Source organism: Dermacentor andersoni, chromosome 6 (assembly GCF_023375885.2).
Source record: "Dermacentor andersoni chromosome 6, qqDerAnde1_hic_scaffold, whole genome shotgun sequence".
NCBI lineage: Eukaryota > Metazoa > Arthropoda > Arachnida > Ixodida > Ixodidae > Dermacentor > Dermacentor andersoni.
The window spans coordinates 16,965,665-16,988,806 of NC_092819.1; the positions used below are offsets into that span (position 1 = coordinate 16,965,665).

General features: G+C 44.0%; 1 protein-coding gene across 1 annotated transcript in view; it reads right to left on the reverse strand.

Moving 5' to 3' along the window:
* Window positions 1–23,142, reverse strand: part of LOC126521268 (midasin) — a 386,114-nt gene that overhangs the window by 75,015 nt on the left and 287,957 nt on the right. Inside the window, exons 57-61 of the mRNA XM_050169921.3 lie at window positions 10,696–10,947; window positions 5,412–5,516; window positions 3,755–3,883; window positions 2,658–2,810; window positions 1,201–1,327 (exon numbers count right to left, since the gene is read on the reverse strand). Of these exons, the coding sequence (XP_050025878.1) occupies window positions 1,201–1,327; window positions 2,658–2,810; window positions 3,755–3,883; window positions 5,412–5,516; window positions 10,696–10,947 (766 nt within the window). The remainder of the gene's footprint in view (window positions 1–1,200; window positions 1,328–2,657; window positions 2,811–3,754; window positions 3,884–5,411; window positions 5,517–10,695; window positions 10,948–23,142) is intronic.

A 23,142-nucleotide genomic window follows, 5' to 3' on the forward strand; every position in this document is an offset into this window, starting at 1 on the left:
AAATAGTTTTAATTTGACACTTCAGTAAAATTACAGCAGCTAAATGGAGCTTTTTGGCTTGCTTAAGCAAGAATGTACTACATATTGCATCATACTGTATAGCAAGAGCGCAAGAATCATCATATGCGGGGCAGCATACTAGAGTGCCTGCATGAGCCTTATGACAGATAAATTAACCCAGAAGTTTAATTTCTGGTTTTCGAATGTGTGTCACTGACACGAATTGCTGAAAACCATTTGAAGAAACATCGGGAGCATCAAATAGCAGCTACAATGAACTCAAGATAAACGAAACTCGTGCAAACAGAAATGATAGATAAGCAGGACGAGCATACCAACATTGGTTCGCCACTCAAAGGAACAACGTTAACAAACTTCATTTAAAGGAAATGCTTCTTTGGGAACTGGAATAGAAAGGGTACTTATCTCATTGGCTGTCAAACCTCATATGAAACAGGAGTAGGTCAACAAACATGTTAAATGGCGATGTCAACTAGTCAAGCATATCCAATCTATTAGCCAGTTGCACTGCTTTCGCATTAGCGGCTCCTCTGCGGTATTTACTTCGCTTATTTTTCATGTCCCTTGGTGCACCATGATTGTGACAGTCAAAATGTGTGACCGCATGAACAAATCCCTTGCGCAATAGAAGCTGTGCTATTCCAAGCAGACTACAGCACAGTATTTCTTTTTCACCACAGTGAAATTAAATCCAGCAAAATTTCAAACTGTGCGAAGAGGACAGGACATGAACAGAAACATAGACACACACATAAAGCGCAGTTTAAAATTCTGCTGAATCTGTGAACTGACTAGCCCAGCAGCATGCCTTACTCAGAAATTAGATCCCTTGAAGCTTTTGAAATAACATTTTTTTTTTTATTTTTGCGTCCTTCGCATAAACGGAACTACTTCCGCCCCTTCAAGTTACGTTTAAGTGGAGTCTAACGTATTTCACTTGAGGACCTGTTGTTTGAGGACTTCATCTGTTATTTCAAAGTTACAAATATTGGAGCATACCTGTGATAAAGAGAGAGTTAGCAAAGTACAGAATGCATTGTTGTGTTTTAGTTGCCAAGCAAAACACAAGAGAAGAGGAGAGACAATGGTGCTTCATACACTGAATCTATATCAACTCACACAAGTTTCAGTTCTACAGAGAGCAGCTGCAGACCCTGTTGTTTGTCTTCTTGCACTCACCCATGTTAGCCAACGTTTTAAGCAGATCAGCCAGGGCCTTGCGTTTGCGTTGCTGGATCAGGTGCACCTGCTTCTTGCACTTCTCGCGCTCAGATTCTGCTTCAGACTGGCCACTGCCCATCTTCGCCTGCATTCACAAACAAACCCACGCATTTGTCTAAGCATTTACACAATGTTAGAACAAATTTAGCTGCTTGAAACCCGAGTCGTAACACTACCTCAAAACAAACACAAAACATAAGCTAAAACACACAGGAGGCAGAGCAGTTTTAATGCACTGCTGGAGGGGTACACATGATATGGAGCCTTTGAATTAGGTGGTTGCCAAACAATGCTTGATATTTAATTTCCCATTGTTTCTGGCACCTGCTGTTTCATTTCAATGCTGAGAGAAACTGATACCAATGGGTGCTTTGGAGTCTATTCTTGTCTATCCATGCCTCAGGCCCAGAGAATGAAAATCAGTAGAACAAACTTTGCTTATTCCATGCATTTCAGTTTTGGTACAGTGTTATTTTTTTTTAACTGCTGACTTGTGTTGTTATTTGAATATACCGCCAATCACAAGGGGATCATAGCAGGTGGGCATTACAGACAAGCATGAATTATGCTTGTCTGAGCAGTAGCAGCAACACTCCAGTGTGCCAAAAGAATGGCTTTCAAAATGTAGAACTTTGTAACACAGTTACAAGTTGGACAGTACTCAATGAATATATAATGCATGCATATCACTTCCTGACCAGTTCAACACTGCGACCATGCCATGGCACCAATGCAGAGCTGTCCTTGCATTTCTCTTTCCTTCCATTTTATGATGCATCTCCGATTAATTTTTGTAATATTGAAGGAACTGTCAACTAACATGTGATGCGTACACCACCTATAGACTTTTCCTGAGATAGTGGTCAGCCTGCCGGTAGAATTATTAGGCGTCTTGGTGCTCATACTGTGACTGGAGATGGCGCATGTGCATGTGTAAATTAAGGAACACGTGCTATGCCCTGTAACAGTGGCACCTTTCCCCACTTGGCATGCTTCTCCGCATAATTGTATTGTGGTGAAGCTAATGGTAAAAGCGAACACTCCCGAGTAAAATTATGAAGTGTTCGGCATGTTCGGCATGTTTTTCTGCCTTTTGTTTAATTTGATCTGCAAGATAATTTGTCCAGTTACTTCAGTCCCGTCAGAATGTAAATAACGGAAGTCAACTGTAATTGATACAAAGCATAGCAAAGCTCGATATTGCTTGGCTTATGAGAAACATGGTTAGTTGAATCTAATGCTACAGAAATTTTGCACTGCTGAGATGAGATAATAACCGTAGAAATTTCTATGGCTGCGTCCAGGAGAGCTAATTTTTGTTAACTAAATCTGAAATTTAGTTACAAGACTGCAATAATTACAGGTATGGCTAGACTAAGTCAGTGCAAAAAGAGCAACGGGAAATGCCGACACACCAAGACAGCATCCTCTTGTTCAAAGGCTTGCACAGTGGCAGCTACTTCAGCGGCCAGGTCATCCAGTTCTTGTGTCAGCTCAACCGGCTCCATGTTGCGCATCACATGGTTCAGAAGCTGCCGCATCCTGAATGCATAACGATGCTGCCCAACCTAGCAAGAAAACAGTTTAAGAGAAAGTTGCTTGTGAGGGAAAGATATGAACAGAAATGCCAACAAATGAGAAACCTAAAAATAAGTTCAATGCAATTATTCCTTACATCACATTAAAAAAATATACAGTGTAAAGAAAAAACTTGCCCCTGCTGAAGGCAAGCACAGACCTGCAATTAAACCCCGATATAAACCTGACATTATTTACAAAGGAGGGGAGGTGTGGAGACCTGAATACAGTGTTGCAATGCGTACATTGCAGTGGTGTTTTCGTTTCATTTCTGAGTGCCATTTACTGTGATCTTTTTCTTCCATCTTATCATGCAGCATTTTGCATTATTAAAGGGAAAATGAGACATCCACCCGTTCGTAGCAATTGCTACAAAGGAAACCCGGAAACCCACACTGGTTCCTCGAAAGAAAAAGCTTCGTAGTTGAAGAAAAATTCGTCCTGGTCCAGGACTCGAACCCGGGACCACCGCCTTTCCGGGGCAGCCGCTCTACCATCTGAGCTAACCAGGCGGCTAGCAGACGCCAGGGCGAGGTCGAATCTGTGAACAACTCGAAGCAAAAGCAAGAGTTTGACGTAATAGTTCTGCGGAAACCCGCAAGGTGGAGAGAAGTGATTATTAAAGGGAAAATGAGACATCCACCTGTTCATAGAAATTGGGTGGATGTCTCATTTCCCTTTAATAATCCAGTATTTTTTTTTATAGGACAGGCAGCTAGGCAACACAAATGTACTTCTCACTTCACAGGGACAAGTTGTCAGCAACACTACTGAGAAAAAAAGCTGTCAGCAAGAGACGAGAAGGAGTCTACTAATCCATTTACTCTTGCTTTGAAATACTGAAAACGTTCGAGAAGGAAGGAAAAACAAGAGAGGAAGAAATACACTGAAATAAGTAAGCAGCAACACAAGTGAAGATCAATATAGGCCTAACCCCACGTTCTGGCACAGAACCCAGAAACTGGCCAGGTCTGAAGCTCAGGCAAAGGGAACTTGGCTCTTCAGGCTCTGCCTCCTTAGTCAAACTGCCAAATGCACAGCTGGCATCTTGGTCAAGCACTCGCTGCAGCCAAAAAAGAAAGAAAACAAATGTCTATTCAACAAGGTGATATAAGAGTTGTTTATTTTACTTCATTCTGAAGAAGGCTCCTGTATCGGAGCCTGAAACGTTTGTATTTTTGTTATGATTAGCATCCTTTTTCTTTTTAACCTTTGACTACGATTAATACTGACCAGAGAAACTTTTATCAGACTCTTGACTTAACATTTCAATTAAGATCGTCGCACACTGCTGGAGGCCTGCTTTTGGGAAACTTTCAACTGGAACGCCAATGTATTTCATAGCACATTTTAAGATCACATATCTCGAAATTGGTGCTACTCTTATGATTTTTGTTAAGCAGAAATGACTTCACTTACAACTTAAATTTATGCTGACCACTCACTCACTTTATGCGATAAAACTACCAGCATAATCTTACAATGAACTGCTTTTATGCAGAAAAAAAATGTGCCTGGGCACTTATGTTCTTATGTATAGTCGATCTGGGATATATCCAACTCCAAAAGAATCATGAAATAGTTCGATATGTCAATAATTAGAAATATAATATACGTCTATCTGAAGCTCGTCTGAAATGTTCGCACGTCTTGGGCAGTTTTTAGAGATCACGAAAAACAAGAACTTACCGATTTGCTCCTCTAAGGCAGTGTGAAATGCACAAAAGTTTCCTTATTTCTTGCTCACGAATGTTGCAAGTCACTCGTGCTGCGGAATGGTGCTTGTTATACTGATCGCAATGCTAATCCTTAACATGTGTTACCCAGACGAGAGACCATAGTGTGGCTTGGACGTGTTGAAGCGCTTGCTGCACATTTTTATTCAAGATAAAGCAGAAATGGACATACCGATGAGGAAAACTAGCCTGCATGAATACATGCGCTGCTGCCATGAGCCCACTTGTACTGTGAATTGCATGAACGTGCCCAGCTGTGTGTCTGTTACAATACCAACAATACGGCATTTAAATGCACCTCATTGTCATATGTGGGCAACGAGTCAAGCAGACTGTGCTGTGTTTCAGAACTGACATTCTGTTAGAAGCAGTCGCCTTCTCTTTTCATCCGCCCTAAAAAATGAGTGCGTCATTTCTTGCATGCCACTCAGCACTCTGCCGACGCCTCATGACTGGTACGTCCCTTCGTTCTTGGCCTTCCTTGTCTGACCCCTACGTCAGTGATTGATGATACACCTAGACTATTAGTTTCAAAAGTGACTTTCAGCTTGCAGAACATCCGAGTCCATTCCCACTCACGACATGGCGCAGCATTCGATATATCGAATGTGGCAGTGAATCAAAGTTCGATATATGCATAGTACATCGCTATACTTTTGCATGGGATTTTTGCGGGAATTTTACTGCTGTTTGATATGACAATAATACCATATATTCAAGTTTGATATATCCAGGAATGACTGTAGTAACAAATTGCTGCATGTTTGAGTGAACTCACATTTTGAACATCTACACTATGGAAGAATTGTGTGCTGACAAAAAACAAAGACCATAGAAGCACATTTGGTACATCACCTGAAAATCTCGCACGTGCGAGACCAGCACCCTGTGGGACTTCTCTACAGCTTGCTTGATGGCCCAGAAGCTGATGTCCTTCCAGCGAATAATCTTTACAAATTCCTGCAGAGTGAAGAAGAAGAAAGCATTCCAGCATCTACTCTATATGTCCACATGACTTCTCTAAGTGCAAAGAAGATCAAGCATACACATCCTGACTAGTCCTGATCGGCCCCTTGCAGCACACAAAAACCAGTTCCAAGCATAAAAAGCAGAGAAAAATAAGCTCAGCCTATACAACTGTTGCCTGCTCCTTCCTACACAAGTAAGTGTAGCAGCATTATAATTTATTTATTATTTAGGAATACTGCAGTCCTTAGAAGGCCCAGGCAGGAGGGGAAAGGTACATACAAAAAAGAAAACACAATAGCTTGACAAAGAAGTAGAAAAAGCTCAGGAAAAATGTAATAGAAAGTAGGAATGCATGATGAGTAAAGCACCTAGATAATGCATAGAAAGTGGTAAATACAAATTGAAACACTGTTTCATAAACACAATTTCAAAGCACTGGAAATGCAATAGAGAAAAAGAGGAGTGCATAATTGAAAATTATTACAACGCAAAAATCAATAAATATTGCACAACGATACAAATTGAAACAATATTTTGTAATGACAGGCACTAATTTTAGATAATAATAAACGCTATTGAGTCAGTGCTGACAAGTTTGCTATAAGGTAAGCAGTTCCATTCCGTTACTATTCGAGGAAAAAAAGAATACATAAAGACATTCGTTCTACCATCATAAGGCGTTAATGAGGCAGCGTGGCGATGTCTTGTTCGGCGGGCAGTAAGGGGTGTTATATAAGGCTCGGGAGAAAAAGATAGTTTATTGTTACTCAGTACGAAGAGACATTTAAGCCTGTGAATTTTTCTTAGTTGCAAAGACTTAATATTGTGTTCAGCCATTAACTCACTTGGGGAATCATTTGAGTGATATTTAGAGAAGATGAACCTTACTGCTTTACGTTGTATCATTTCCAGTGCATCGACGTTAGTTTTAGCATAGGGATCCTGTACAATAGCTGCGTACTCGAGTTTAGGACAGATAAGGCAATAAGACAAGTTTCAGAAGGAGTGTGTTTTAATTTATGCCTGAGGTAGCAAAGCTTTTTAAAAGCTCAGTCGCAAAGATGAGAGATGTGCGAGTTCTAACTAAGGTTACTGGCTACTGTAACACCGAGGTACTTATATTCATTCACCTCCGTAAGAGGTTTGGATGCTAGGCTATAGGTAAACGACAATTTATTAATTTTTGTAGTTTTCTCAATTTTAGCAAAATAGCTTCTAAATGTTTGATTTGTGTGTAAGGATGACTGCAATCTAATCAGCTGTTTTGCATGTACTATAGTGCATATTATAACAAAACACCAAATGTTCAAGCATTCATCACCAAATGTAGAAACAGCCCTGCAAGGGAGTCCTGCAAGGGAGCTCAACAGATGGAAGCATGCAGTTGCAATTGAGAACAATTTGACACAATGTTACCCAAACTGTGTTGCAAGTCCCAGGAGAATTGCCACATATTTTGTGGATGGGCTGCAATGTGAATCAGGAACAGGAACAAAGGCACAGCAAATTTGTGTGGAAGGCAGTGAAAGCAAGCAAGAATCATACCTTAACAACAAGCCTGGTGAGGGAGTTGTGGTGTTTAAACTACACCGTTGCTTTGGAAAACTTCACTTTAATAAACAAACTAAATTTGGTCATTGGGAGCAGTCATTCCAAATGGCACGCAGTTTCTAACCTCTCTGCTAGACCACTGTCGCTACTTCCCAACACACCAGTTCTGAGCTAAATTGGAATAAAGTGTTCAAGCAGGGGCAAGGATTAATTTTGATGTCATGTAGCTGCCTAATAATAACAAGTGGGCATGCCATCATCTCTGCGGTATGGCAATGGCAGCATCTGTTTCAGTCACGACTGCAAACGTGATGATGGAAGCACTTGAAGCCAAGGCCTTGTAGTCATTTCAGCCTAGACCCAAGGTATTCTTGAGGTACGTAGACGATTGCTTCTGTGTCATAGACAAGAAGAATGTGCAACGTTTCCTCGACTGCCAAAATGGCGTCGAGCCTTCCATCAAGTTCACTGTGCAAGAAGAAAAAGACGGTTGCCTCCCTTTCTTGGACGCTCTGGTCAAGCATGCTCCCAACGGCCTCATATTCAGTGTGTATCGGAAGCTAACGCACTTGGGTTGGTTTTGAGTCAGTTCATCCGGCAGCCCACAAACGCTCATTGGTTCGTTCATTAGTTGAATGGGCCATCCGCACCTATTCTGATGCAAGCAGCCTGCAAGAGGAGCTTTGGATCATTGAAGAGGACCTAATGAAGAATGGGTACCTCAAGCATTTTATTCAGAGGACAACGAAGTTCCTGATGAGTAATCAGCAGACTGACAGACAAGCCATGGGCGCTTCAGCATCGAGTCAGAAGGGTGCTGCTGTCCTGTATATTCAAGGTGTTAGCGAAGCCCTAGCTCATGTTTTTACGAAATGTGGTGTACAAATCGCGCATGTGCCAGCAAGCAAGCTTACAAATGACTTGATGAATGTGAAGGATCGTCTCCCTAGGGCACGTTTTCCCGGCATGGTATACAAGGTTCCATGCGCCGATTGCGAATCAGTGTATATTGGCGAAAGCAGAAATTTTCTGCAGGCCTCTCAAAGAGCACAAGAATGATGTCGCCAAAAGCCACACAGTGACAAATGCCTTTGCAGAGCATGCCAAGAAGACGGGTCACGAGATAAACTGGGACAATGCGTGTATCATGACCAGAGAGAAAAACTTGACAACGAGGCTCAATCTCGAAACGCTAATAATTCATACAACAAATAACACAATCAATAGATCATCTGACACTCTAAACCACGTGTACTCCTGAACTTTGCGTTATGTGCTGAACGTTATTTAAGGACCTTGTACTTAGCCGACATTCCATTGTGAACAAGGGTTCCGTACGGATCCCGAAACATCATATTATATTTATTTTGACCTTGGTCAGTGAACTGCTTCATTTTCTAACAATGCTTTTACCTGACCAGATGGTATTCTGTCGAACTCTTGATTATATCCTTTTGTTTAGAAAGCCATTGCTCTGCAAATGCATTTTCTGATGAGGCTGAACAACCAAGAAACTCGAACGTCTACATCCATTCGGATGCACAAATTGAAGTCGTCACTACATACAGGCTAACATAAGTTACAAGATTGTTTGCCTTGCAGGTGAAATGACATAAAGTCAGAAAAAATGTGGACATAAAGGCATTCATTGACACTAGAAACTCACTACAGTCTGACCTCGATATATTGAACATGAATATAACGAACTATAAGATAAAACAAAAAGATATCCTAAATGTTTCCCTCTGATATTAATGTGTAATGTATATGTGCTTATAACAAACATTGAATACAATGACGGCATATTTGCACCAAGCGTGACGCTGTTATAATGAGGTTCGACTGTATTCTATAAGCCCACAAATCCCACTAGGGGGTATTACATGATGTGAAAGTAATTTTGCATATTCTAACCTCACACACACACACAAAAAAAAAAACTTCAAAGGGCCCCTCACCAGGTCTGGCCATTTTGAGCTGACACATGCAGAGCATACCTTGCACGATAACGATCGTGTCTGCAAAGTATTACATTCCTACACGCCGCAGAAAGATATGAAATTTCAAACCGAACACCGTTTTTCCTTCTCCTTGCGGCTGCCGCGCTCCAAGCCGGACGGTGAGGCAGTCGTGCCCCTGCACCTACATAGTCGTGTCTGCACTGTGATGTCGCTCGTGGTGACACGTGACTTCGAGAATTAAAGACAACACCTGTTATCTGTGCGATCTATTGCTTGAATTAACGAATTGAAGTTCAGAAAAATAATAAAACACACAAACGAAATGTCTGCATGTTTTTTGTTTTACTTTGCACCAAAGCAAGAGAGATGTACTTTCGCTTCGTCTGCTTGTTCCCACGGTCATGCGGTTACGTGCGTAGGTACCGAAACTATGCCATTTTCTACCGTGTTCAAGTGGTGTGATCATGTTCTGCGATCCCGCTTGTCCTGCTTCAGTATTTGTGTAGCACTGAATAATACCGCTAGTCATGTTTCCTTGTGCGCAGCACGCAAAATCGTGCGCTGCATGAATGAGACAACAGTTCGCACGCAATGCTCTCGGCAAAAGTGCGTAGCGGCGAAAAAAAAAAAAAAGACAGAACGCGGGGCTTGTGACGTATGCGTCTCACGATCCTCGAGGTCCGGTATGGGAGAAAGCAGGGAAGGAATTTCGTTTGCGTAGGCTAGACGGGGCGAGTGGCGAGATCGTCTTGCTTGGCAGTGGAGCTTGCCTGCTGAAATCATGGGTTAGCGGCACAGAAATATTTCTATCTCAGCTATTAATGAGCAGACCTGGAAAATTTGTGCAGCAGAACGCTCCCTAGAGGACACGTAACAACTTCCAGCATGTAACCAAAGTTTGCCATGGAGCCTGGTGAGGGGCCCTTTAAGAGCTATTCACACATTCTAATTTAGGTTAAAAAATCTTACAGCAAAAAATTAAAAAGAAATGGACAGTATGTGCGTACAATTTTAATCTCTGCCAAATGTCAAAACCAAAATGAGCCAACACAAAGCTCTGTTCCACAACTAAGTTCTGGTGTGTTTAGTGCTCCACAGCTAGAGAGCAAAGGTTTTCATTATTTTGCTTTAGGGTGACAACAGTGCTATCGAGGACATCCCATGTGGCCCAGCAACAGTCTTTTTTTGAACTCGCATGGTTACATGAAAGCATTACGAAACGGCTGTACATGTATTATTAAGCTTGAAGAAATCACTTTCGAGATTGTTTCACTTTCACATGACAACAAAATTATTAGTATATTTACTGACTATTACCCTTAAGTACAAGTAGAAATAAAGGAGGTCATTAGGTTTGCCAATACAATATCTTTGCTACTTCCCAGAACTGATCCTTGGCGACACATTTATCCATGATACAAATGCCAGAATTTGGTGCCAAATTCAATAGCTTTCTAGTTTTGCTCGATGGTGGCAGCATGAGCATGGAATAAAGTGCACCACTCAAGGACCCACATAAAATAAGTTATGGCGTGTCACTCTTTATTTCATATATTATTTCTGTAGCATGTGTTTAGTTTCTGAGTTCATGCTGCCTTCATTAAGCTGCACCTGAAATAGCCAACTATTGGCCCACCCAAGACTCAGCCAAAACCAACCTTGAGCTTCTTCTCGATGGGCGCCCTGTCTGTTTTAATGCGAGCACGAGTGTATGGCAGGTACTGGCTGTAGAAGTGCCACAGGTTGTAGAGCAGGCCTGTCAGCAGAGAGCCCGAGTGCTGTGCTTCCAACATGAAGGGCCGCAGCAGTTGCAGACGAAACTCAAACTCCCCAAGTCGGCTCCTGTCCAGGAAACGCACCAACTCGTCCCTCACCTGGTGCGAAGTATCTGCATCCAGCTGGCACTTTTCCTGCATTGTAATGTATGCCCTTCTCTTTTATGTGCTTGAGTGAAACCACAACTTATCTTATTGACCTTCTGCAGAGAGGAGACATAAAGAAAACTACTGGTTGCTGTTCGTGCACTTTTTAAGGGCCGCAACAGAAAACCTCGCAATATTCATGCAAGTAAAGACAACTTCCCAGTAAACTTTTTAGTAATTCAACCTCAGTTCCAATGGAAGAGCTGTTTTGAATTAACCAAAATCAAAAATGTACCTGAAGTATGCATCAAACGCTTACTGAAAATGTCTTGCTATGGGAGTTTACATGTTCAAACTACCTGGCTTTGTACATCTTTAGAGCCACACAATAACAGGGATGACTAAACTTTAGAAAAGTAGATGCCAAACTAAAACAATAAATCAATCAATCAACCAACCAATCAATATTTATTGTTTCAGATACATATAACGACATGTTATTTTGATACAGGCAGGACCCAAGAACCCTTTCAAGGGTTGTGACAGGGGTCCATTTTTAACATAAGCAATAACTTTGTTGCAAATGCGTGCAAATTTTTTTTTCATTAGCTCTTTCTCTACCGTGAAAAAAGAAGAATATTGCACCAAATTTACTGGATTTTTTTTTCACTCTGTTTGTAGAGTTCTTTTTAATAAATAAAACAGCATCATTATTTCAATTCAATTAGCTTTTTTTTATTTCACAAATCGCATAAAAGGATAGGTTGAAGAAGGCTTCACTGCCTGGCCCTGGTGCCTTGCCAAAAGGCGTTTTGCAGGGCTCGATGCACTATGAAAAAACAGAATACGAAGAAAAAATAACCTAAACGTTGGAGAACCATGCACATGAATAGTGGCTACTTTTATGCAGCTCCTAAACCAGTTAGTAGACCGTCTTCACATGGTAAACTCATGGGCAGCCGCAAGGTTCTCCGGGCCATCCATACAATAGCCGTCATGAGTCTCATCAGATGAGAACACGTCACTTTCCGTTTCCGAGCAAAACTCTACAGAGCTGTGGTCTAAGGAAGTGTCATCAAAATACTTCCTTTTAAGCACGCATTCATTGCCTCGCTTCGAGGAGGCAAATGCTTTATGTGGGGGCAACAGAGGCGGCAATATAATAAAAGGCGAGACACAAATGGCACAGCATGGACAGGTGTCACCATCTAGTGTCAGGAATCGCAACTTGATGCAATAGGACGAGTATAATCATCATAGGTTCACTGTGTGACAAATTTTTATTTATGACGACTATAGTCATCATTGGTTATATTGGCACAAAATATAATGACCACTCTACTTGTCAGTGGGAGGTGAAGGGTTATCATGGTTACTATTGTAAGTAGATGAACGCAAACAAGTTGCTTGTATAAGTAAAATGATGTGAATGGTGTGATGCTATATGGTAAAGTGTTCCACAATTTCACGGCAATATAAGAAAATGATTATAAACCATAGTTAGTCCTTATGTAGGGTAATAATGGTACAGCTGAGGTAGAAAGTAGTGAATATGTGGGTTTTTGATATGTTAACATTATTGATGGGCATAGAACAGCGTTACGTAAAAGTTTGTAAGTAAAACATGATAATTGATACAAACTGTTATGGGTTGTAAGTTTAGTAATCCATAAGCTATGAAACTGAGTGAAAGAAGAGTACGTAGTGCTGTGTTCTGTGCTGCATTAAGGGGTTTGAGTGTTGTCTGGTGGGTTAATCCATAATTGCTACAGCATATGTAACGTGTGAATGTATGAAAGAATGATATAATGTTAACAATGTCTTTAATGAGAAAATGTAACAACCTGTAAGAGGTATTTTCCCATCCCGTAAATTTTAAGTGTTGTTTCTGAACATGTGTGTGCCATGAAAGCTGTGCGTCCAATTGTACACCGAGAAATTTTATATTACTGACTCTTTCTAATGGTGTGTTATTAGATGTAAAATGAATCTTTTTAGAGTCAAACATAACATAGTTACTTTTAGCGGTGTTAGCGAGAAGTTAATTTGCATGAAGCTAGAATGATAATTCCTTTAAGGCTGTTGTAGCTTTGTCGTATAGCTCATTTTCGCTTCTCGCTGTTATAAATATGTTAGTATAATCTGCGTAAAGGATACATTCTTCATATATAACGGATGGTAGACCATGAATGTAAGTTAAGAACAAGAATGGCTCTAGAATTGATCCTGGCACAACACCACTATTCACTCTAAATTTATTTATTCTTTTAAGGCTGTTGTAGTTTTGTTGTATAGCTAATTTTCGTTTCTCGCTGTTATAAATATGTTAGTATCGTCTGTGTAAAGGTTACATTCTTCAGATATAAAGGATGGTAGATCATGAATGTATGTTAAAAACAGAAATGGCTCTAGAATTGATGCTGATGGAACACCACTATTCACTCTACATTTATTTATTTTATTTATTTATCAATACTGTTGGCCGAACGCCATTACAGGGTGGTTGCAAGACAGACGAAACAAGATAGCAGTGCTGCTGCAGTCTAGAACAGACCAAATAAGGCATATACACAGGAAAAGGCACAATGCAAAGCAAGAAGCAAAAGACAAATTACAATAGGGTGGTATTAAATGTACCACAGCTGCTGGATTAATCGCGTATTACAACCAGGAACATAAGTTATACAAATTACCATTATTAAAGTAGTAGCTATGCACTTCAGCACGATGCGTTCGCGGGCTAGTTGGTTACGAATCCATAATTACGTTGTTTTGCACTAAACAAAGTAATTATAGCTATGTACTTCTAGCCGAGGTGAGTGAGCGAGCGAAGCAACTTTATTAGGAATGCCTGCGGAACGATTAGCCTTCCCCTGTAAGGGAGGCGTCACCGTGACGTGGCCCTGATGTCTTCCCAGCGTGTGGCACCTTTACTCCGGCTGTGGCCACACTACTCCCTTTGGTCGACTGCGCCTGCCCCTCTTTTGCAAAAGGGTGGCAGCCTCCCTCTGCTTTCACTCGGTAGCACCTCGTTGCACCTCGTTGTGACCTCGAGCCGCAGCGGGATCATTGTCATCGTTGTAGCTTTGTGCGGATTCTTGGCACAGTCCCAAAGGATGCGAGCTGCAGTGGCTCTTTCCTTTCGGCACACACAACACAGGTCACTCACATAAACACTCGGACACATGTGCCTCATCAGCAACGAGGTGAATAACGACCCCGAGGTAAAACATTTTGTTAGTGTGGCTTCAAATGTATTTACACTGTCTACTGTTAGTAACTCATGAGGCAGCATGTTGTGATGATGACACACCATTTACATGCATATGTTGCTCTATTTCAGTTATGTAGTTAGACAAGATCTTAAGTACACTCCCACATATTCTGTAGTGTTTCAATTTGGTTAGCAGTATGTCATGGTTATGCATATTGAACGCTTCCATGAGGTCAACGAAAATACCTATTGTAAGCCATTTATATTTCTTTTAAACTTAATTTTTCTTTTTCAACAATGTTAAGTAGGGCATGTTCTGCTGATTTTCCCATCCTATAGCCATACTGCTCAGGTGTGTATAAACTATGTTTCACAAAAAATTTATTGCGCCTATATTCCAATGCCGTTTTGGCAACTTTGTCGAATGCTGACAGAAGAGCGATTGGTCGGTAATACACGAGTTTCATCTAGCTACTTTTTTTAAAGACTGGAATTATTTAGCCGACCTTTGATTTCAAAGTAAATCAACCAGTTTTAAAAGTATCATTGATAACATGTGTTAAGGGTTGAGTTAAAAGTATAGATAAGTTTTTTTAAGTTGAATTGACATGCCGTCATCACCTATTGACTTTGTGTTATCTAGTCCAAGAATAATTTTTTGAATTTCATCGTCAGTTGCAGGGTATAGGAAAAATGAATTCAGATTTTTCGTGCCAGCAAGACAAGTACACGTGTTGTTGCAAAAAATTGTGTTGTTGGTAGTACTGACGTTAGCAAAGTGATTATTAAAAGCATTGCTTATAGTAGGATTATTAGTTGTAAAGGTAACATCATCAAGAATTCCTGGCACATTGTTAGCCATCTTTTGTTTGATGAGGGCTTCATTAGAAACTTTCCACATTGCCTTACTGTCATTATTTGCTTGTGTTAATTTTGAACTGACGTACAGCAGAATCTCAATAAACGGAAATCGCTTAAACGGAACTGTCACCTAACCAAACACTATCCTCATGGTTGGTTGGTTTTGTATTCATGCAATGCTTTTTGCAATGTCTCTCAGTAAATGGAGCTCCTGATAAAAGCAACCAATTTCCCTCGTCCCTTGAGGTTCCATTTAAAGAGAGTCACCTGTAGTTACATTATGAAATTTCCACAAGTTTAGTAAGGTGGTTGTTGTAATGCTTATACCTAGCTTCGAGGCTAACATTATGCAGTTGTCACTAACTTTTTATACATGTTATTATGATCAATGGAGCGCAAAAGGCCAGTAGCTATCCATGGTTTGCATTTGTAATTAGTTCTGGTAACTGTTTCGTGGTCTCTCCAGCCATCATGTGACGTCGCAAAATGTTTATAAATGCATTATATTTATCCTCAGTTGATCTTGCAGAATACATTTCTTGCCAGTGCTCATGCGCTAAGGAGTGGGAAATCTTGTAAATTGTGCGTTTGACTTTTTAGATTTTGTTGTTTTATTAGTCGGATTCGATAGTGAAAAAAACTGGAAAGTGATCACTAATGTAACATGAGATGGTGCCTGTTAAAAACATTGGTGATGGATGAGTAGTTATAATGTGGTCAAGTATACTTTGTCGAGAGCTTGTTATACGAGTGGCGGATGTTATTAGTTGCAACAGGCCTTCGCGAGCAAGTAAATTAGTATACAAATAATTAGTAAACTTGAGCAACATCAATATTGCTATTGCCCAGCAATATGACATGAGTGTTAGGTTTAATGTAGGTCTCGAGTAGTTTTCCGAGTTCTTGCGAAAAATGTTCTGTTTAGTTAAGAAATGACCTATATATTGCTACGGAACAATATGTGCGATCACGAAAAGGCGAGCAGTGCGAAGACGACGACGACGATGAGAAGCTAGCGCGGGCTGTTGCCTCTTGGCCAAGCGCAGCGTATTTTCTTGTAAATATACTTGTACATAGCTTTTCGTCTGCGTCTTCCTACGTAACATATCTGGTGGAGGTGGACGTTCCCTGTACCTCGTCACGGAGCTTCGCAGTGGACGGTACGTCGAGCGTTCCTTTATGGCTCCCGGCGACGACAACCGGACTCTTCCGGCTTCGACACCTGCTGCCACTTCGACGACCTACATCACTCTCCCCGCTTCCCGTGATCCTGTTTTATTCTCGGGCAAAGATGGGGAAGACGTCGATGACTGGATCAGCCTGTATGAACACGTCAGCCGCAATAACCGGTAGGACCCTACTATTATGCTCGCCAACTTAGTCTTTTACCTCGGTGGCACACCTAGAGTTTGGTATCGCACGCACGAAGATGAGCTCACCAATTGGGATTCACTTAAGACACAGCTTCGGGACTTGTTCGGCAACCCCTACGGTCACCAACTTGCCGCGCAGAAGGCGCTTTCTGGCCGTGTGCAGACGTCAACAAAGCCCTATGTCACGTACATTCAGGACGTCTTGGCTCTGTGCCGCAAAGTTGACACCCACATGACTGAGTCATACAAGGTTGCCCACATCCTCAAAGGCATTGCTGATGACGCCTTCAACTTGCTCGTTTGCAACAACGTAGCGACGGTGGATGCTGTTATAAAAGAGTGCCGCTGCCTGAAACTACCTAAAAGCGGACGTATTGACCAGCAGTTTGCCCGTCTGCCCAACACCCCAGCGACATCTTCCTGTGCCGACACTCCTCGTCCCAACAACACTGCCGATGTTACCAGGATCGTCCGGCGTGAGATCGAGGCCGCCTATCCGGCTGCCTTCGACTCCAGTCCCACAAACACATCTGCAGTCACGGTCTCACTGATCCAGGCAGTTGTCTGCCAAGAGTTCGAAAACATGGGTCTTCACACCATCTGTTCGGCCCATCGTCCTGATACCCGCCCGGCTTCTTCAATTCCGCCCCGTCCCGCACCTTCTTACCCACCACGTTTCCGCAACCCATCTGAATGGTGCACTGCTGACGACAAGCCCATCTGTTTCCACTGCCATCGAATCGGGCACATTTCTCGGCACTGTCGCAGTCGCTGGAGTTCTCCGACCCGGTCTACTTATACCGCCTACTGTCGACCCCAGGTGGCCCTTCTCGTCCCTATGCCGCACGCTCCGATAACGCCGCCCCTGATTCTCCTGCACCGAACCGCTCCTATTCTATTTCGCCTTCGCCCCAACAATGACAATCTCGCTCTCCCCAGCCCCGTCGCTCCTATTCGCCGGCTCCCTTCGGCCGCCGCTCCCAGCCGGAAAACTAGACGATGCAGCTCCTCGAGGTGACGCTGCATTGCTCCCTACGCCGCCAAATCCTCTACTGACGTTGCCCACTCATCTGAACCTTCCTGACGTGCAAGTCGACGGTGTTTCTGTGTCCGCACTCATAGACACTGGGGCGCATTTGTCCGTAATGAGCGCTGACCTTCGTAACCGGCTCAAGAAAATTACCACGGCCACCACGATGCCTGTTGTCCGTGTCGCCGATGGCGGAACAGCCCCCGTAATTGGTATGTGTACCGCCCACGTCTCCTTCGCCGATCGCTCAACAATCGTGCTATTCACAGTCATCGCCCACTGTCCCCATGACATCATCCTCGGCTTAGACTTCCTCTCCGCACATTCTGCTCTCATCGATTGTTCCGCCAGTACTCTCCGCCTTCACTCATTTATTCAACCTTAAGGACCCGAAGGCATTACATAAGGGGGGGCATGCGGCAAAGTCGAACAGCTTCATAAGAAAGGCCTTGACCTGCCTGTTCTGGATCCTGCTGAACCACACCCCAGTCGCCTCAGTTCCGTCGACTTCGTTCGCTTGCCACCTTCGGCACTGACCTACGTTGACCTAGTGTCTTCCCCACCAGTCCCCGACGGTCACTACATCGCGGCTCCTATGCAAGACGTCCTCCTTACACACGGGATCACAGTACCTCATACAGTTTTATCTATTACGGTGAATTGCGTCTGCCTGCCAGGGGTCAACTTTGGCTTGATGACACAAGTGCTGCCACGCGGGATGTCTCTGGCCCAGCTTTGCTCATTTGCAGATCACTCAGTAGCATCCATTGCAGTAGACGACACTTCATCCGATGCTCCTCTACCATCGCGGTCGGCAAATTGTACCATACAGAAAATGATTGCGCCCGACTTGCCGTCCGAGCACGCTCGTGAACTCTACCGTGTCCTGTTTTTTTACCACGATATTTTTTACTTTAACGATCGTCCTTTGGCCCAAACTACAGCTGTCAAATATCGCATTAATACCGGCGATGCCCCTCCTATTCATCGCCGCCCGTATCGAGTGTCACCAGCTGAGCGTCAAGTTATTCACGCAGAAGTTCGCAAAATGCTTGCCAAGAACATTATTGAACCATCATATAGTCCATAGGCGTCACCTGTTGTACTGGTCAAAAAGAAGGATGGCTCATGGCGCTTTTGCGTGGACTATCGACACCTTAACAGGGTTACCAAAAAGGACGTGTATCCCCTACCTCGGATTGATGACGCCCTTGACTGCCTCCACGGTGCTCGCTATTTCTCCTCTATTGACCTTCGCTCCGGCTACTGGCAGATTGCCGTGGACGATCTCGACCGCGAAAAGACTGCTTTTGTAACACCCGACAGTCTTTATCAATTCAAAGTGATGCCGTTCGGTCTATGTAACGCCCCTGCCACTTTTGAACGCATGATGGAGTCCCTTCTTGACGGTTTGAAATGGTCCACGTGCCTGTGCTACTTGGATGACATTATCATATTCTCCCCAACGTTCGCTACGCACCTCGAGCGCCTCTCGGCAGTCCTGGATGTTTTTCGTCGAGCCGGTCTGCAACTCAACGCATTGAAGTGTCAATTCGGCCGTCGCCAGATTACCGTCCGTGGGCATCTCGTTGACGCGAACGGAGTGCAACCGGACCCAGGCAAGATCCATGCTGTTGCACACTTCCCTGTTCCAAAGTGTGTCAAGGATGTGTGCAGCTTCATCAGCCTTTGTTCGTACTTCCGCCGTTTCGTGAGAAATTTCGCCGCCATAGCACGACCACTAACTGAGCTTTTGAAAAAAAGACGCCCCTTTCCAGTGGGGCGATAACGAGGCCTCTGCATTCTCACATCTAATCGACATTCTCACAATGCCTCCCGTTCTGGCCCATTTCGATCCTTCTGCGCCTACCGAAGTCCGTACTGATGACAGCGGTCACGGAATTGGCGCAGTACTGGCACAACGCCAGCGCGGCAACGACCGTGTTATCGCTTACGCCAGCAGGCTCCTCTCACCCTCCGAGCGCAACTATTCCATCACTGAGCGTGAGTGTCTGGCCCTAGTTTGGGCGGTTGCGAAATTCCGCCCATACTTATATGGCCGACCCTTTTCCGTTGTAACAGACCATCACGCGCTTTGCTGGTTATGCTCACTGAAAGATCCTACAGGAAGACTTGGTCGCTGGGCCTTACGCCTCCAAGAATATTCGTATACTGTCACCTATAAATCTGGCCGTCTACACAAGGACGCTGACTGCCTGTCTCGCTACCCGGTCGACGAGCCTGACGACGCCGACAGTAGTAGCGCCAACGGCATTTTCTCTGTGTCTGCCTTCGCTAACATCGCCGATGAGCAGTACCGAGACCTATCGCTGCGAGCACTTATCGAGCGTCTGCGCTCAACACCTACCGACGCATCCGTTCGCCGATATGCCCTCCAGGGCGGCATTCTGTATAGAAGGATCTTCCTCCCTGACGGCTCTGATCTTCTTGTGGTGCCAAAACAGCTACGACAGACTGTGCTCTTTGAGATGCATGACGCACCCACTGCAGGACATCTTGGGGTAACCCGCACGTACGACCGCGTCCGCCGCCGCTTCTATTGGCCTGGTCTCGCTCGCTCCGTTCGACGCTATGTTGCTGCCTGTGATCCCTGCCAGCGTCGGAAAACACCTCAGGTGCTACCTGCCGGTCATCTCCAGCCGATCACCGTCCCTGTAGAACCGTTCTTTCGTGTTGGATTAGACTTGCTCGGTCCCTTTCCCACGTCATCCTCTGGGAACAAATGGGTAGCCGTCGCGACTGATTACGCCACCCGATACGCTATCACTCGAGCTCTCCCTACCAGTTGCGCCACTGACGTCGCGGACTTTCTCTTGCGTGACATTATCTTGCTTCATGGCGCCCCGCAACAGCTGCTTACTGACCATGGTCGAAACTTCCTCTCAAAAGTTATCGGTAACATTGTGTGTTGCTGCTCCATTCAACACATACTGACTACCTCATACCATCTTTAAACCAATGGCCTGACAGAGCGGTTAAACCGTACTCTTACCGATATACTGTCCAAGTACGTTTCCAAAGACCACCATGACTGGGACATTGCCCTTCCTTACGTAACAATATGACACCTATCAGTCCTTTTCTTAGTCTACTATGGTAGCAAGCCTTCCATGGTACGATCAGGTTGAATTTCAATAAAGAAAGTTTCACATAAGTCTGACGTAATGGCGATGTTGTGTCTGACAGGATAAGATATTGATGCATTAATATAAAGTGCTATATCTCCATGCAATGGCGAAGCACGCCTGATCTGACACCAAGTTCGATCTGTTTGTCGTTTCAAGTTAAGATAAGTTAAGCCTGGTATAAGATAAGGAATGTCGGAGAAGTTACAGAGTCAAGTTTCAGATGGTGAAATCACATGGAATGCATGCTTTACAGGACGTCTTCAAATGAAGCAGTTCGTTGTAGTGCTTCTGCAGGCTGTCAATGCTTAGATAAAGTAGTGACAGATCAGATGATGTCTTCATTTGTTTATTAAACTGCTCAACTTCGAGCAGTTCAACAGCCATGACGCCTCACAGTGTACTGGCTTCAGTAGCGATATTATTTCAGCAGTGAAGTCAAGGTGAATGAAACAAATTGTGTGACATTTTCCTTCATCTTTTATTCATCATCATCATCATGTTTTATGTCCACTGCAGGACGAAGGCCTCTTCCTGCGATCTCCAATTACCCCTGTACTGCCCCCCGAATTTCCTAATTTCATTACTCCACCTAGTCTTCTGCCGTCGTCGATTGCGTTTCCCTTCTCTTGGTCATCATCATCATCATCAGCCTGGTTATGCCCACTGCAGGGCAAAGGCCTCTCCCATACTTCTCCAACTACCCCGGTCGCGTACTAATTGTGGCCATGTCCCTGCAAACTTCTTAATCTCAACCGCCCACCTCACTTTCTGCCGTCCCCTGCCACGCTTCCCTTCCCTTGGAATCCAGTTCGTAACCCTTAATGACCATCGGTTATCTTCCCTCCTCATTACATGTCCAAGTTCTCTTGGTACCCATTGTGTAACCCTAATGGTCGAACGGTTATCTAAGCGGAGCATTACGTGACCAGCCCAGCTCCATTTTTTTCTCTTAATGTCAATTAGAATATCGTCTATACCCGTTTGCTCTCTGATCCAAACCGCTCTCTTTCTGTCTCTTAATGTTATGCCTAGCAATCTTTGTTCCATCGGCTCTTTGCGCAGTCGCAGAGGTGAGGCCGCAACCTTCCACATTCGCGCAGACGCACCGGACTAGTGCAAGTGCACCAATCACCTCGGAGGATGTGGGCAAAGGACCGTCATTGCTTTCCTCATTGTGCCCACTTTCACTTGTGCTTGGTATGATGTCGGCAATGTAGTCTTCCTTTTCAGGCCCTCCCGTGGTCGTGACACCATCATCTGTACTCGCAAACTCGTCGACCACTGATTCGTCAACAGCTTCCGGAAATTCTGACAGCTCGCTCCAAACTTCGGCAACACCGGCAACGGGTTCATCGCATTCATCAGAATTTACAGTCATCCCCGAGCATGCGGAAGACGGCACGTCTGAAGCAATTTCGGATGAACCTCTTGTACACGGCCGTGCATACGCATCTGGTGCCATGGGCACCGGGTCGCGAGTTTGGCCACTTTAGCCCTAATCTCCCCCTTATTCTTCAAGATTGTGCTGAGTGCTCCTCGGAATCGTGTTCGATCTGATTCATGATTTCGAGCTTCACGACGAAAGGCGAATTCTGCCGCTTCATCACAACAACACTGCGGGAGAAGGCCCACAAGGCACAAACACAATGAACTAGAAAAGCAGCGAGACGACTCGCACTTGCGCCATCTTGCACGGCGAGGGCACAAGAGCCTCTGATTACGTGTCTCAGCAAGCGCTGTGGGAGGGCCAGGACAATTTTTTGCAGGGGGGTGTTGACGGCTTGCCCGATGCAGCATGGTCACAGTAGGGAGAGCAGTTGGATGGAGCCGCGCCGCCGGGTTTCCTCGCAACACGAGGGAAAACCAACTTCTGGAGGCTCTTTTCCGCCGCTTGAAGTTCGATATATCGGGAGTCGCTGCTATTTTTGTTCGATGTAAGTGTAATTTTTGCTATATATACTCGTTGTAACTATACAGCGTTCAGAAATTGTTCGATATATAGAATAATTTGATGTAAATGGGTTCGATATAGTTGGCTTTGACTGTATTTGATTCGAGAATTTTCTATTCGAATTTGTGAAATATTCATTCCATTCGGGCACTAATGGGGCAGCAACAGTTTTTGCAAACGGTCACTCAGGTGACTTCAGAATTCTGCGGCAGGAGAACCGCGGTCATTGTGCAGACACACGAGTTCCTAAGTGAACTCACGGAGATGCACAATAGCTACCAGTTATTAAACAAGCATGTCTTGCTTTAGGCTGCCTACGAATTTGCTGACAAGATTTTCCGTATAGGCTTGTTTAAGTATACAGTAAAACCTCGTTAAACTGTGCCCGGTTAAACAGTAGTTTCGTTTTAAATGTAGTGAAGTCAAATCCCTGACTCAACGGCCATTGAACATAATGTGTTTCGTATCCGCATAAACCGTACCAGCTTATTGCGTACGCATCGGTTAAAACGTAACGTTTCAACTTTTCGTCGCCCAAACGCGGCGCTGTACCGTCTCCATCGGGCGGCCCAGCAGAACAACACGCCTCAGAGATCGGAAGAACGGCCTCGAAGCGCCCTGTGCGTTTGCGCATGAAGCCACATCAACATCATTTCGACGCAGTG